Consider the following 15811-nt stretch of genomic DNA (forward strand, 5'->3'; position numbering starts at 1 on the left):
AGGCAACCTCTTTGGGTCCTCTCCTACTATGGGAGCTTTTCTGTCCTCTCAATAAATCCTGCTTAAAAAAAAAAAAAAAATCAAACCATAAACTTACTAAAGGAAGATAAAGGTAAATAGTTATTTAACCTGAGGCCGGGAAAGGCCTTTCTAGGGCTACAAGGAAAACAAGAAACCAAAACAAAAAAGACTGATAGAGTTAATTATAATCTTTTAAATTCTGTTTCCAAAACCACCATAAACATCATTTAAAAACAAAATGAGGGCTGGGCCTGTAATCCTAGCACTTCGGGAGGCCCAGGCAAGAGGATTGCTTGAGTCCAGGAGTTTGAGATCAACCTAGGCAACATAGCAAGAACTGTCTCTTCCAAAATAAAAAATAAAAGTAACCAGACCTCAGTCCAGAAGTTGGAGGCTGCTGTGCCCCATGATCATGCCACTGCATTCCAGCCTGGGAGACAGAATAAGACCTTAACTAAAAAAAAAAAAAAAAAAAAAAAAAAATTAAAATAATAATAAAATAAAAACAAAGTGAGGAAATTATATGCCACAAATAAAGGATTAATAAATATTCATTCACATAGTTAAGAAAAGGACTAAAATCCTAATAAATAGCACAGAATATGAATAGACTAAGGCCGGATAACCCTACCCAGGGGGTTAAGGTAATTTCTGGGATGTATGAGGGAAAAAATATGAGAACTATTTTCTAATCTATCCTTTAAAAACCTTCTATTTTGGCAGGCAATGGATACCCTAAATACCCAGACTTGATCATCACTCATTATACATATGTTGATAACGTTTTACATGTACCCCATACATTTGTACAAACAAAAAAGTTTAATCTTCTATTTTGGGGCATTTTTATAATTTAAATATATTAGCAAAATACTGCTATGTGAATATGAGGAATTAACTTTTTTTCAAATAGGATATGAGATCAAAAGTTTTGAGATAATACAAAAGAATAAATATGAATAACCTAATAAAAAAAAGTTTAGCCTTTCTGCTAAACAAAGAAATGCAAAAAATGACAGGAAGACATTTTCTCCTAAGAAGTTAGAGTAAAACTGTTTCTTAATCTTAACTATATTAAGATAATTGTATGTTGATTAGGATGCAGTGTGATAGGTTCACATCAAACCCTGTCAATGAGACTGGGTATGGTGGCTCACACCTATAATCCCAGTGCTTTGGGACCCTGAGGTGGGAGAATCACTTAAGCCTAGGAGTTCAAGACCAGTCTGGGTAACATAGCAGGACTTCATCGCTAAGCAACATAGTAAGTGTTCTGGCAGGCATCTGTTGTCCCAACTACTCAGGAGGTGGGAGGGTTGCCTGAGCCCAGGTGGTGAAGGCTGCAGTGATTCATGATCATGCCACTGCACTCTAGCCTGGGTGACAAAGTGAGATCCCCCCAACTCAATGACAATAATAATAATAATAATAATAATAGTAAAATCTCTCTGAAAAGTTATTTGGAAAAATGTGTCAAAAGGCATAAAGGCAGTGATTCCTTTGAATTAGAGTTGCCAGATATAGCAAACTGCATGGGCATACTTAATAAAAACTATTCATTGCTTATCTAAAATAAAATTTAACTGGATATTCTATATTTTATGGTAAATCTACTTGAACTCTATAATTCTACTTTTAGGAAATATCTAGAGATAAGATCAAATATATCTGCACAAAGATATTCACTGCAGCAATGTCATTTACTGAGAAAGATGAAAAATAATCAAAATGTCAGTATTAGAAAAATGGTCACATAAATTAAGGTACATGCACACAAGATAACTAAGGAACATTCACAGTCATTGTGAACTGTACAGTGAGGAATAAAAACCAGCTATTTTGTGTCCAACTGGCAGACTGGGCTTTTGTTTGGGAAGACACTTCAATCAATCTCATGGTTATGTAAGGTCCTGAGCAGAGCTGAGAGGAAGCATATAAAATCAGGCTCTACAGTCTAAAAAAAGGGTTCAGACAACAGTAGAGAAGGCTATTATAAGAACTCTTGTGATTACATTGGGCTTACCACCTGGATAATACAGACTACTCGTTCTATTTAAGGTTAGCTGATTTGCAATCTTAATTTCATCTGCAACCTTTCCCAGTGGTGTTTAAGGTAACATATTCACATATTCTAGTGATTAGTATATAAACATCTTTGAAGGGCCATTATTCTGTCTATCTGGTATAGGTTTATTACATGGAATGCTAGGCAGACAGCCTATGTAATGAAAATATTGACTAACGTGTATAATGGATATAATAAAGATTATTCTGTGTTCAGAGAAAGGCATGGACATGAGACTGTGTTGACAGAGGCCTCCTAAATAGAAAGTGTGGTAGGATATCTGGGACACAGTCTGTCTAATCACAAGTGACTAGGCCTCTGGACAAGCGTGTCTCAACCTCCTTGGCCTGTAGTCTCCAACATCAACCCCTTCCTCCCAATTTAGTGCTCCTGTTCCTGCTTTTCCACCTCTGTGCCTACTTTTCAGTTTTGAGTCTGGTTTGCAGGACTCTAGCTTCAGAATTCTGCATCTCAGTCCACATCTTCAAACTCAATGTATGTAATCATGCACTTCCACTGGCTTCCCAGTGTCCTCCATCTGGGCCTTGATTGGCTACATCCCAGACCACCTCCTTAGTGAGCCATTCCTAGATATCACTAGTCTCTTAAAATTGACCTGCTTATCTCCACGAGGAAGCAGATAGGTAACCAAAGCCATAATATATTTATAGTTTTGATTATCCATCTGTTTCCCCTAGTGACTAGCAGGTCTGTGGGCTTAACCTAGAGACAGCAGGAGATGAGTTAGCAAATCTGCATTCCACACTACAGGCAGGAAGTAGTTCTAGGGCAGGGAGTAGGGGCAGAGAAATGAATGATGTAACGAGGCTTTCATTTGTGGCAAAAAAACAAAAACAAACAACAAGGATAAGTGTGACTCAGCTGAGGGTAGAGACCCTAGCCAGAGATTATAACTTAGTAAGCCATACATGTAATCCTGGGGTTGGGTAAGGGTTTGCTCTTCTCTAGTCCTGGATTTCCTCTTCTCGGGAAAGAGGGACTGTAGACCACATGGTGGCAGAGTGTGTCGCTTAAGTTGCTTGACTGGGAAGGACCACCCAGCAGGGGCTGGCCAAAGCTGGATGGGAAGCATGAAAGGCTGGAAGGTGTACAGATGAGTCAACAGTTCCTTTCAGCGGTGACATTCCATGGGCTGTGAAATTATGCTCCCCAGTGGTTCCCAATCTGGCCATGGGCCTACTCACCAAACTCTCCTCAAACCACTCCTTCATGTAGGCAACTGTTGGCCCAGGGATCTGACTCAGGAGGGCTCTTCTCTCCTGAGGAAGCTGCAGCATCTCCAGGGCCAACCTCAAGTCCTCGATGAGATGAAGCACTGGGAAGGGGTTCATGTAGGAGGCTGGGGAAGCCACTCCAGGTTCACAAGTACCATCACTAAGATCTGCACCTGTTTTAGTGCCTGGAAAAGAGAGAGGCGGGGATCTCGGTAAGGAGGGCACACACATGGCAAAAAGCAAAGGTAGTAAAAAAAAAAAAAAAAAAAAAAAAAAAAAAAAAAAAAAAAGAACAAAAAATAAGAGAGAGATGAAAGGGACAGGACAGAGACCTGGAAGGCCACTTGGGCCTCAGCACATCACTCACAATGTAAATTTTGCAGAAATCCCCTGTCTAATCCTAAAATGAATGAAGTAAAAGAGACATGAAGAAGCGGGTGATTGTGCCCATTGAGACCAACATAGGAAGCTCACACATAGACCACGGGTACCCACACCCAGCCAGCCCTCACCAGTAACCAAAAACATGCTAGTTAAGACAATGAGATCCCATTCTTCAGTTTTTAGCTGAATAAATTTGTCTTCTTTTACGTTAATGTAGTAGATTGCATGGATGACCACCAAAAATACCTCCCATTCTTTTATGTGCATTCCAAACCTCTCTTCGACTGGTGCATCTTGACTCTGGACTGGGCTGGTGAGTTGCTCTGACCAACAGAACACATTGAGAGTGGCTGTGCTAGTTCTGGGCCTGGGCCTAAAGAGGTCTGGAAGCTTCCATTCTTCTTCTCTTTAATCCTAAAGCACCATGTGACAAAGCCCTGTTACCCTGCTGGAAAGACGTGAATGAAGTCATCTTGGTTCCTCAGTCCCAGATGAGTTGCCCCCAGCTGACACCCACGGAACAGGGTTGACCCATACATGGCAAGCACTACCCAAATCACAGAGTTATAAAGAAATGAATGATGTTGGTTGTTTTAAGTCACCATTTTTGGGTTAATTTATCACACAGCAATAGACAACAATTACTATACTCATTTTGGTGAGAGTTTTGTGAACTGGAATCTTTTAGGAGTTTCCCAAGATCTCTAAATCCTTTGACATACTCACACTTCTAAAATATGTATTATTATATGTATTCATGCCTCATCTCCCCATTATGGGCTATGAAGTTGAAGTCTCTGAGATCAGATTTGTGTCATTTTTAGCTGAGTTCTCATCATCACCCAGTAGACACTGAAAAGGACTCTGACTAAATGCTGGCACATATACTTGAATGAATGGCTAAAAAGAATGCTTGAATTTCTCAGAGATCAAGGATATTGTGTCAGCGCTTTCTAATTTGATATGTCCCAAATACAACAGTTTTTGCCTTTGGAAACCCCATCATTTAACAACAACAACAACAACAACAAAAGTCTTCTTTCCATAAGTATATTAGTCGATTTTTCAAATAAAAACTGTGGCAACAGATTAACAAAGGATTTCTGTGCCTTTTTCAGCAGTAAGAAACTCTTTAGAAAATACAATTTAGATGGTGGAATTTCTAGGCCACTTGGATTATTTATAAGGCCAACAGAATAAAGTATTTGAAATTAAGACTCTACTGGAAAATGTGAGTTGAGGGCCACCACATCCACAGTACACTGAAGGCCTGACATCTAATTCCAGGTCCCTTTACTCTCCTCAGAGCCAATTTTCTCCTTGCCAGGCAGTCTTGGGAATGAAAAATCCACACAGACGGAAACAATTACTGTTTGATTGCCAGTTTGCTTTCTGAAAATGCACGACAGAGGGAATCATGGATCACAATCCACAAACAAGTCAGTGGCTCTGGGGAGCCAGGAAACTGCCCAATTACCCACATTCTGATGTGTGCTCAGCACTCTCTGGCTCCTACAAATCCAATTTAAAGTTGACTGGAAAGAGCCACAGCTAAACTTCAGAAGAAAAAACAGAAACGCAGCAAGACTTCCAATCTCCAAATAATTGCTGAGTAATTCCTCTCCATTCTGGACACACTCTAATTTCAAACAAGTAGATATCCAGTTACATTTTACATATTCTATAAATGTAGGATAAATGAGTCAAGCTGGGGGACAGGTAGAAAGACCAAGATTTTTATTACCTTTATATCACTGTGTGGCCTTGCATGAGTCTCTTCCTATCTCTGGAACCCTCCTTGCTCTAAAGATTTGAAACTCTTCCTTAGTATTGAGAGAGAGAGAGAGAGAGAGAGAGAGAGAGAGAGAGAGAGAGAGAGAGAGAGAACATGTACATATAGAAGTCCATGTGTATCTGCGCCAATTTTTAAAGGTATATGTGTGTATATGCATAGAAAACCTTAATTTCTATTTCTTTGCATTACTTCATTGAAATCAGTAGCCAATAAATGCTGGATGAAGGAAGAAAAAAGATAACAATATATAAGTATATGAGTGACAATTTGTCTTTGAGCTAATGGTAATGACAGTGAAAACAAAGCCTCAGACAATAAGCTCCACGTGATTTTATTTATGTTTTCTTTATTTATTTAGTTTTTGAGTAGGAGTCTCACTCTGTTGCCCAGGCTGGAGTGCAGTGGCATGCTCACAGCCACCGCAGCCTCAACCACTGGGCTCAGGCGATCCTTTTGCCTCAGCCTTCCAAGTAGCTGGAACTACAGGTGTGCGTCATCACATTCAGCTAATTTTTTGATTTATTGTAGAGATGAGGTCTCGCCAGTTGCCCAGGCTGGTCTTGAACCCATGGGCTCAGGCAATCCTTTTCACCTTGACCTCCCAAAGTGCTAGGATTATAGGTGTGAGCCACCACTCCCGGCCTCCACTTGATTTTAAGTCTAAGAATCAGATATGGTCACAAGACTGAAAACTAAGGAAAGAAGCAATTTCCAAATGCTACCCTTGGGTTTGGGGATTAAATAAAATGACAATAAGAGGAAGGCATCACACAAGGGGAGATATAATGATTCTAAATGTCCTCTCTTAGAAAAAGAAATGGATAGCCAGCCTCCAAGAGATCCCCAGTGATTCATACCTCTTAATTTTATACTTTGTATATAGTTCCCTCCCACATTATATCAAAGTTGCTCTGTGTGATCAGTAGAATATAGCAGAAGTGATCTGATGCTACTTCCAAGTCTAGGTCATCAAAAAACACTGTGACTCTTCCTGCTTTATGCTCTCTCTCAGGTCACTCACTCTGTGGAGGCCAGTTGCCATGTTATAGGGACACACAATCATCCCCATGGAAAAGTCCATATGAGAGGGCACTATGGCTACTTGTCAACAGTTATCAAAGCACTGAGACCTTCCACCAATAGACACGTGAGTGAGCCATCCTGGTAGTGGATCCCCCAGACCCAGTCAAGCTTTCTAATGACTGTAGTCCCAGCTGATATCTTAACTATAACCTTATGAAAGATCTTGTGCTAGAACCATTCAGTTAAATTACTCCTGAACTTCTGGTCCACAGAAACCGAGTGAAAGTAAACGTTTGTTATTTTAAATGCTATGTTTAGGTGTAATTTCTTACACAATAAAATAAAAACTCATACAAATAGCCAAGAACATTCTGAGAAACATAATCAAGGGGAACTCGCCATGCACTACTAAAATATGTTGCTAAAATTACTCTTACAGAAAAAAAAATCTTTATTTTACACCATGCACAAAAATAATATCTAGACAGATAATAATTATATGCAAAAAATTAAACTGTAAAAAAGAGAAGACAGATCAAAATTTGGTTAAAGAAAGATTTTATAGGCAGAAGAACAACTGAACAAGAAATAGCAATAAATCTACATAAAATTAACTTCTGGAACATTTACATCAAAACAAAAATTAAAAGACAAATTATAGCCTGTAAAACCTACTTGTAACAATGATAATAAAAAAGACTTTATAGCCAGGCTCAGTGGCTCAGCCTGTAATCCCGCGCCTTTGAGAGGCTGAGGTGAGTGGATTGCCTGAGCCCGCGGGTTCGAGACCCGCCTGGGCAGCGAGACCTCATCTCTACAATAAATCAAAAAGCAGCCGGGCGTGGTAGCGCATGCTTGTAATTTCAGCTACTTGGAAGGCTGAGGCGGAAGGATCACCGGAGCCCAGCAGGTCGAGGCTGCGGTGACCAGGAGTGGCCACTGCACTCCAGTCTGGGTGACAGAGTAAGACTCCAACTCAAAAAAAAAGACTTTATAGGTCAATACGAAAAATGTCCCAATCCACTTCTCACACCAAAAATAGACGTAAGGTTTGTATATGGGCAATTTTGAAACAAACAAAAAACAAGTAAAAAATATAGAAAAAATATTTTCTCACTAGTAAATAGCACATTTAAAAATGATATTCAGGGCTGGACATGGTAGCTCATGCCTGTAATCCTAGCACTTTGGGAGGACAAGATAGGAGAATTGCTTGATACCAAGAGTTCAAGAGCATTCTGGGCAACATAGCAAGACTCCATCTCTATAAAAAGTAAAAATATTAGCCAGGCATGGTGGTGCGTGCCTGTAACTCCAGTTACTTGGGGAGGCTAAGGCAAGAGGATTCCTTGAGTCTAGGAGTTGAGGCTACAGTGTGTATGATTGTGCTACTGCAATCCGGCCTGGGTGACAGAGATCCTGTCTCTAAAAAAAATATCTGGATATGGTGGCTCACACCTGTAATCCTAGCACTTTGTGAGGCTGAGGTGGGAGAATTGCTTGAGTCTAGGAGTTCGAGACCAGCCTGGGCAACACAACAAGACTACATCTCTACAAAAAAAAAATTCAAAAATTAGCCAGATATGGTAGCATGCACCTGTAATCCCAGCTACTCAGAAGGCTAAGGTGGAAGGATCGCCTGAACCCACAGTTTGAGGCTGCAGTGACCCATGATTGTGCCACTGCACCCCAATTTGGGTGACAGAATGAGATCCCAAACCAAAATAAATAAAAAGATACTCAGTTTTGCACCCATGAAATTGAAGATAAAAATGCAACGAAATTCAATGTCTGCAACCTCATATGCTGTTAATAAGGTTACCCTAATATGCCATTAATAGACAAAAAGACTGGGCCAACCTTTCTGAAAAGCAATTTGGCAAGATACAATAAAAAATACTGATACCTTTCAACCTAGATATTTCAATTCTAGAAATTTAACCTAAGGAAATATAATAAGACATATAGTCAAAGATTAATATGCAAGAATGATCTCAGCAGTATTTTAACTGTGAAAAAGTATGAAAACATGCCCCCAAACAGGTGAAGGCTTAAATAACTTCTCAGACATTCAGAGAATATAATTCATATAGCTGTAAAAAAACAAGTGTCCAAGAACTTAATAACATAGAGAAGTACTTGCTTTATAATATTTAGTACAAAAATAGTTTAAAAATATACATGTATACACATAAACAAATATATTCATATATAGAGAAAAGAAATAGACAAATGTTGACAATAATTTTCACTACTTTTATAACCTATTTTTAAACTTTAAATTTGTTGAATAAAAGTGAGAGTTTGACATTTAGTTTGCACAGGACTCTAGATCCTCTTGTTCCTTGAAGGTCCCTATAGACAATATGAAAGAATTCAGGCTCTTCTTTGGGAAAGAAATAGTAAGTAAACACAGACAAGTTACCTCCTTGTGCTGCTGGTCAGTTTTCCTGCTCTTAGTAATTGCATAAGTGAAAGGCGGAGAGAATCTAGTAGCATTTTCACAGAACATTCCTTTTAGAAAATCTCAGAGCAGGCCACATGATATGCTAGAAAAAAACATGCATTGCTTAAGGGGGGAAACTTCTGGCCAGGAGTTCCCTTTACCCACAATGAACAAATAGAAAAGAAAAAAGATAACACCCTTATTTATATATTTTAAATGTGGAGCCAAGCTTGAAAGAAAATAAAAACCTTGGATACTAGAAACAAAGGAAAGAACTTAACAGTGAAATAAATTCAAGCTGACGTTGAAGTAGCCCAGGGGCAGAGACCCAAATGTAAGAAGGACCTGGGGACTGGGTTTTTTAAGTGAAAGCAGGAAACTGAAAGTGAGACCTTTACAAAAAGAACAGTACCCCCAAGTATCGCCTGTTTCATAAAGAGGGATATGAGAGGTCAGGCTCCATGGATCAGCCTGTAATCCCAGCAATTTGGGAGGCCAAGGCAAGTGGATTACCTGAGCCCGCCGGTTCGAGACCAGCCCGGGCAACTTGGCGAGACCGCGTCTCTATGATAAATTAAAAAAAAAAAAAAAAAATAGCCAGGCGTGGTAGCACACGCCTGTAGTTCTGGCTACTTGGAAGCCTGCGTGGAAGGATTACCAGAGCCCAGCAGGTCAACAGGAGACTCCAACTCAAAAAAGAAAAAAAGAGGGATATGAGAAAATTTCACCCAATGACAGGGAAGTTTGCATTGTTCTAGGGAGCCCCTTACATGTTTATAAAATATTCACACACACCCCGTAAGAAGTCAGACCTACAGGCCCCTGCTTACCACAGGTATAGTGCTAACTTTCTACCGTGCACTTACTAATACAATCCCAAACCAGAAATCAACACACAAGCACACAGAATGATCCAGAATGGGACAACACCTGAAGCCCAGGATCAGCAAAGGCAAAATCTCCCAGAAGGCTCACTTCCACACTTAACAATGCACTCCTTGCAAATGATTATCTCCTATTTTTAAAAAAGTACAACCACAATGGGAGACCAATCAAAATAGAACAATCAAGACAACAAATAGGAAAATGTGTGCCCTAATACTAAGATTGAAAGAACAATATAAAAAAGACAATAAGTTATTAACCCTGGAAATGCCTACACAGAAGGCAAGATTTTCTCTCTAAAATTATTACTTAGAAAAAGGTAATCCAGTTTATATTCAAGCCCTAAAAACATGTCTCTTTGGGGGCATTCTATTATTTCATTTTGAACAAAATACTCTTTAGGGAAGATAGATCAGCACAAGCGTTTTCCACTTTCAATGCAAAATGAAATTACCTAGAGAGTTTTACAAACTAAAGATGCCTGGGCTCCACCCCAGGGATTCTAATTTAATTGGTCTGAGGTGTGACCTGGGGTTATAAAAAGTTTCCCAGGTGATTCTAAAATGATAGCTAAATAGAAACCATTCCACTGGTAGATCACCTCAATCAGTTTTAGCTTTTGATGCTTGTAAAGGTCACCTGAGAATTTTTATTTTGAGGAGAAAAACCAACATTTAATATAGATTTAGTAATTATTTTTGAGGTAAGACCACATAAAATGCAAGTATTATGGGATTTTACTAAAAGCTGTTTAATGATCACTTTCAGAAGCACATAAATATGTATGTGGTAGTCATTAGGGCTATTCGAACATTTTGATTCTCCTACATTCGCGCTACTAGTAGGCTTGTGGTTTTGTCCCTTGAAGTTAGTTACTTTCTTCGAAGTCATGTGCAACTCTGGAAGAAAGTAGGCAATTCCCCATATCTCTTTCACCTGCCCTGGCCTCTAGCAATGATGGAGACTGAATCTGCCAGTGTTCCAGAGTGAAGATGACAAGGAGCAGAGCTTTCCACACATCTGGGAGGAACTTGTAGTGTGTGCAAAAAATAAACCTTTGTGTTTCAAATTACTTACATTTTAGGACTGTTTGTAACTACAACCTAACTGAGCCTATTTTCATTTATACAAAGTATATATGTTGTACAATACAGACATATAGACATACAAGATAAACTTTTACAGAATCTTTTTATCATGCAAATGGAGTTCTCTGGCATGATAAGAAATATCAGGTGACAACATCTATGTGAATTTTTAAATTGGTGGATTTAAACAACTTGCAAGTGAGGATGATGTGCTCTAAAACCTTGCCACTTAAAAGTGGAGTCCAGGCAACCCCTTTGGGTTCCCTCCCACTGTAGGAGCTTTTCTGTCCTCTCAATAAATCCTGTTTTCTCATATTAAAAAAAAAAAAGTGGAGTCCACATGAGCATCAGCAATACTTGAGAGCTTTTGAGAAATACAGGATCTCAGATCCCATCTCAGACCTACAAATATGAATCTGCATTTTATCAGCATCCCCAAAGGCTATAAAACTGCTCTAGAATGCTATGATTATTCAAAAAATAGTGTCATAATGAGATAAATGTAAATATATTTATTTCATAAAATGTACCAGTGAGACAAGATATTCATAAACATATTACATTACCTAAGTGTATATATATGTTTGTATACACATACACACACTCATGCCACTAAATCAATGCATTAATATCATGATTAAATATTTGTCTATTTGGGCTTATATGATATGTTTTACATAATTAAAAAGGGGGAAGAAAGAAATAAAAACCTTAATGAAAGAAAGGAAAGCATGAGAAAAGAATGGGAAAATTTGAAAAAGAACTAAATACAAGCCAAAATTAAAAATGCAGCCAATCAAAGTAAAAATTAAGTGGACAGCAGATAAGAAAATTATTGGAGAGAAAGAGGGACCTGAAGAATTCTCTCAGAATGCAACATAGGCAGATGCAAACTTCACCTGTATGAAAGAGGAGGCCCAAACTTCACCTGTATGATGACCACTTATGTACTTAACCCTGAATTGTATCCAACATCTTTAAAAAAAATAATAATAACCAGATGTATGTTGCTAAAAAAAAAAATGAGAGAGAGAGAGAGAGACATGAAAGACAGAATGACAAGGTCCAACACAATTCTTTAGGAATTACAGGAGAATATAGAGGATAAAACAGAGGCAATGAAGAAAATGATTATATATTTTTTTTGGAATAAAAAACTTGAGTCCTCTCAGTTTGAAGACATACATTGAGTCCCAAGAAGGATAAAAAAACAAATCCTACCTAGAAACAACACAGTGAAATTGAAGAGTACCACCAATAAAGGGGAAATTTAAAAGCAACCAAAGATAGAAGATAGACTGTCAACAGACTTGTTATCAGCAATGAGTCCTTATGACCACAAAGTAATACCTATGACTAGCTACCAAGCCTATACTATCACTCAAAATTAAGAAGGTAAACTATCACTCAAAATTAAGAATATTTAAGGACATTTTTCAGATGATGACTAATATAACCTATTACTGATAAACAATTACTGAAAGAATGTTAAAGGAAGAAATAAATGCAACCAACCCCCAAAAAAGTAGAATGAAAAAAACAACTATGATTAAAGAAGTTATTAAAACTAGGCACAGTGGCTCACGCCTGTAATCCCAGCACTTTGGGAGGCAGAGGCATTTGAGACCAGCAACCTGGCAACACCTCATCTCTACAATAAATCCAAAAATTAGCCAGCCATGGTGGCGTGTGCCTGCAGTCCAGCTACTTTTAAGGCTGAAGTGGGAGGATTGCCTAAGACTAGCAAGTCAAAACTGTTGTAGCCATCAGCATGTCACTGCACTCCAGCCTGGGCAACAGAGTGTGACTCCAAGAAGAAGGAAGTAAGAAGGAAGAAGAAAGAAAAAAGATTAAAGAAGAAGAAGTTGTTAAAATTATTGGTTAAATAAAATGAATGCTTTCAATTAAAAAAACAATAGTCTAGGGGATATAACTAAGATGATACTAGAATATAAACAAAAATAATGTGGACAATGGAGCAGTAATGGAAATCAAAACATTCTAAGAGTCAAGTTTTTTAAAGAGGTAGACTGAAACATTATTCTTTAATGATATCTATCTTTAGCCCTCATTTTAAGAATGCTTGCTAAGAAATAAAGAATAGGCAGTAAAAGGACAGAAACAGACATTAACTTCTTAAAAGATATTTAAAAACAACAACTTGATGATCAATGCAAAAGAAGCCAGCAAGGAAAAAAGAAACAAACAAAAAATTAAAAAGAAAATAACATAAAATGGAGAAATAAGCACACACACATATATGTCAGTAATTATAATAATTACAAATACACTAAACTCACCTGTGTAAGCTAAAAAATTTGAACAATGGAATAAAACAAACCCAGTTCTTTAATGTTGTAAAGAGACTTATAAGAAACATACAACAAAATTATGACTCTAAATTACATAAAGAGTTCAAAAAGATAAACCAAGAATCCCACATAGTGGAGTAGGTACGTTGGTGAAACTGCTAAAACCAGCCACAAAGAGAAATCAGTGAATAAAATTATAACAAATAAAAAGTTATTTGAATAGTCTTATAAAGAAATTGAATCATAGTGTAAAATTTTTTCCACAGTGAAAACACTAGGCCAAATGATTTTACAAGTTAATTCTATCAAACATTTAAGAAGTAAGTAGTGCTTGAAACCAATCCTAATGAAAGTATTCCAGGCAATCGAGAACGATGGAACTCTTCCCAAATCATTTTATGAAGTTAACATCACATTGATACTCAAACCAGGTAAAGATCCAACAAACAAAGAGAACTACAGGCCAATATCCTTGATGAATACAGATGCTAAAATTCTGAACAAGATCCATGCAAATTGGATTCAATAACACATCTCAAAAATCATCCACCACAAAAAAGTAGGCTTCATCCCAGGGATGCAGGGCTGGTTCAACATTCCTAAGACCATAAACACAATTAAATACATCAACAGATGTAAAAAAAAAAAAAAAAAGAAAAAAACACCACATGATTATATCATTAGACATGGAAAAAGGTTTTGATAAAATCCAGCACCCTTTCTTGATAAAAATCCTCAAACATCTAGGCATAGATGGAACATACCTCAAAATAGTAGGAACCATCTATGAGAAACTCACAGCCAGAATACTGCTAAACAAACACAAATTGGAGTCATTTCCCCTGAAAACCGGAACAAGACAAGGCTGATCACTCTCACCCCTCCTGTTCTACATAGTTTTGGAAGTCCTAGGTAGAGCAATCAGACAAAAGAAGGAAATCAGGGGTACCCAAATAGTAAAAGAGGAAGTCAAGTTATCCCTCTTTGCAGATGACATGATTCTATACCTCAAAAACCCAAGAGAATCTGTCAAAAACCTTCTTGTACTGATGAAAGACTTTGGCAAAGTCTCTGGGTATAACATCATTGTGCAAAAGACAGTAGCATTTCTATACACCAACAATAAACAAACAGAAACCCAAATAAAAAGCACAATTCCATTCACAATAGGCAGAAAAAAAATCAAATACCGTGGCATCTTCCCAACCAGAGATGTGAAAGACCTTTATAATGAAAACTACAGAATGATGCTCAAAGAAGTCAAAGATGACACAAACAAATGGAAAAAATATTCAATGTTCATGGATCGGAAGAAACAACATTGCTAAGATGTCCATCCTACCCAAGGCAATCTACAGATTTATTGCAATATCCATTAAATTACCAGCAGCATTCTTCTCAGAAATGAAAATGACAATACAGGAATTCATATGGAAACATAAATGACCATGAATTGCCAAAACAATCCTCAGCAAAAAAAAAAAAAACAAAAACAAACAAAGCAGGAGGTAAAACACTCCCAGACTTTAAACTCTATTATAAAGCTACAATAATCAAAACAGCCTGGGATTGGTACAAGAACAGGCATATAGACCAATGGAACAGGATAGAGATTCCAGAAGCAAAACCTCAATTTCTCAACCAACTCATCTTTGACAAAGCCTCCACCACCAAACACTGGGGAGAGGAGAATCTATTCAGTAAATGGTTCTGGGAAAACTGGCTGACCATATGCAGAAGATTGAAACAAGATCTCTACCTATCACCATTCACAAAAATCAACTCTAAATGGATCAAAGACCTAAATGTAAAACCTCAAACTATAAGAACCTTAGAAAATGCAGTAGACACCCATATGGAAATTGGAACTGGCAACCAATTCCTCATCAAAATCCCAAGTGCCCATGTCATAACAGATATGACAGACAAGTAGGACCTCATCAAACTGACAAGCTTCTACAAAGCCAAAGAAACCATCAAGAGAGCGGGGAGACAGTCCATAGACTGGGAAAAAATATTTGCCAACTGTATGTCTGACAAAGGCCTAACATCTAGGATCTACAAGGAACTCAAATGTGCCGAAAAGAAAAAAACAAACAGCCCCATTACAAAGTGGGCAAAAGATATGAATAGACAGTTCCCAAAAGAAGACGCACGAGCAGTCAACAGATACATGAAAAAATGTCATCTGTACTGGTCATTAAAGAAATGTAAATTAAAATTACCCTGAGATACCACCTAACTCCAGTCAGGATGGGTATCATCAATAACTCAGAAAACAACAGACACTGGAGAGGATGCGGCGAAATGGGAATACTTCTACACTGCTGGTGGGAGTATAAACTAGTACAACCTCTGTGGAAAACAGTGTGGTGATTCCTAAAAGATCTAAAAATCAACCTTCCATATGACCCCACAATCCCCCTACTGGTAATATGCCCGGAAGAACTCAAATGACTCTATAAAATAGACACCTACATACATATGTTTATCGCAGCATTGTTCAAAGTAGCAAGAACATAGAACCAACTGTGCCACCCATCAAAAGAGGACTGGA

The 15811-nt window shown here is 37.9% G+C and overlaps 1 protein-coding gene across 2 annotated transcripts in view; it reads right to left on the minus strand.

The window, feature by feature from the left end:
• Nucleotides 1-15811, minus strand: part of PPFIBP2 (PPFIA binding protein 2) — a 157708-nt gene that overhangs the window by 96719 nt on the left and 45178 nt on the right. For both annotated transcript variants that reach the window (XM_021717324.1, XM_008067521.2), the window contains exon 3: nucleotides 3292-3506. In XM_021717324.1, the coding sequence (XP_021572999.1) occupies nucleotides 3292-3506 (215 nt within the window). The remainder of the gene's footprint in view (nucleotides 1-3291; nucleotides 3507-15811) is intronic.

Source organism: Carlito syrichta, unplaced genomic scaffold (genome assembly GCF_000164805.1).
Source record: "Carlito syrichta isolate Samal-C Ts95f unplaced genomic scaffold, Tarsius_syrichta-2.0.1 Scaffold309682, whole genome shotgun sequence".
NCBI classification, from domain to species: Eukaryota; Metazoa; Chordata; class Mammalia; order Primates; family Tarsiidae; genus Carlito; species Carlito syrichta.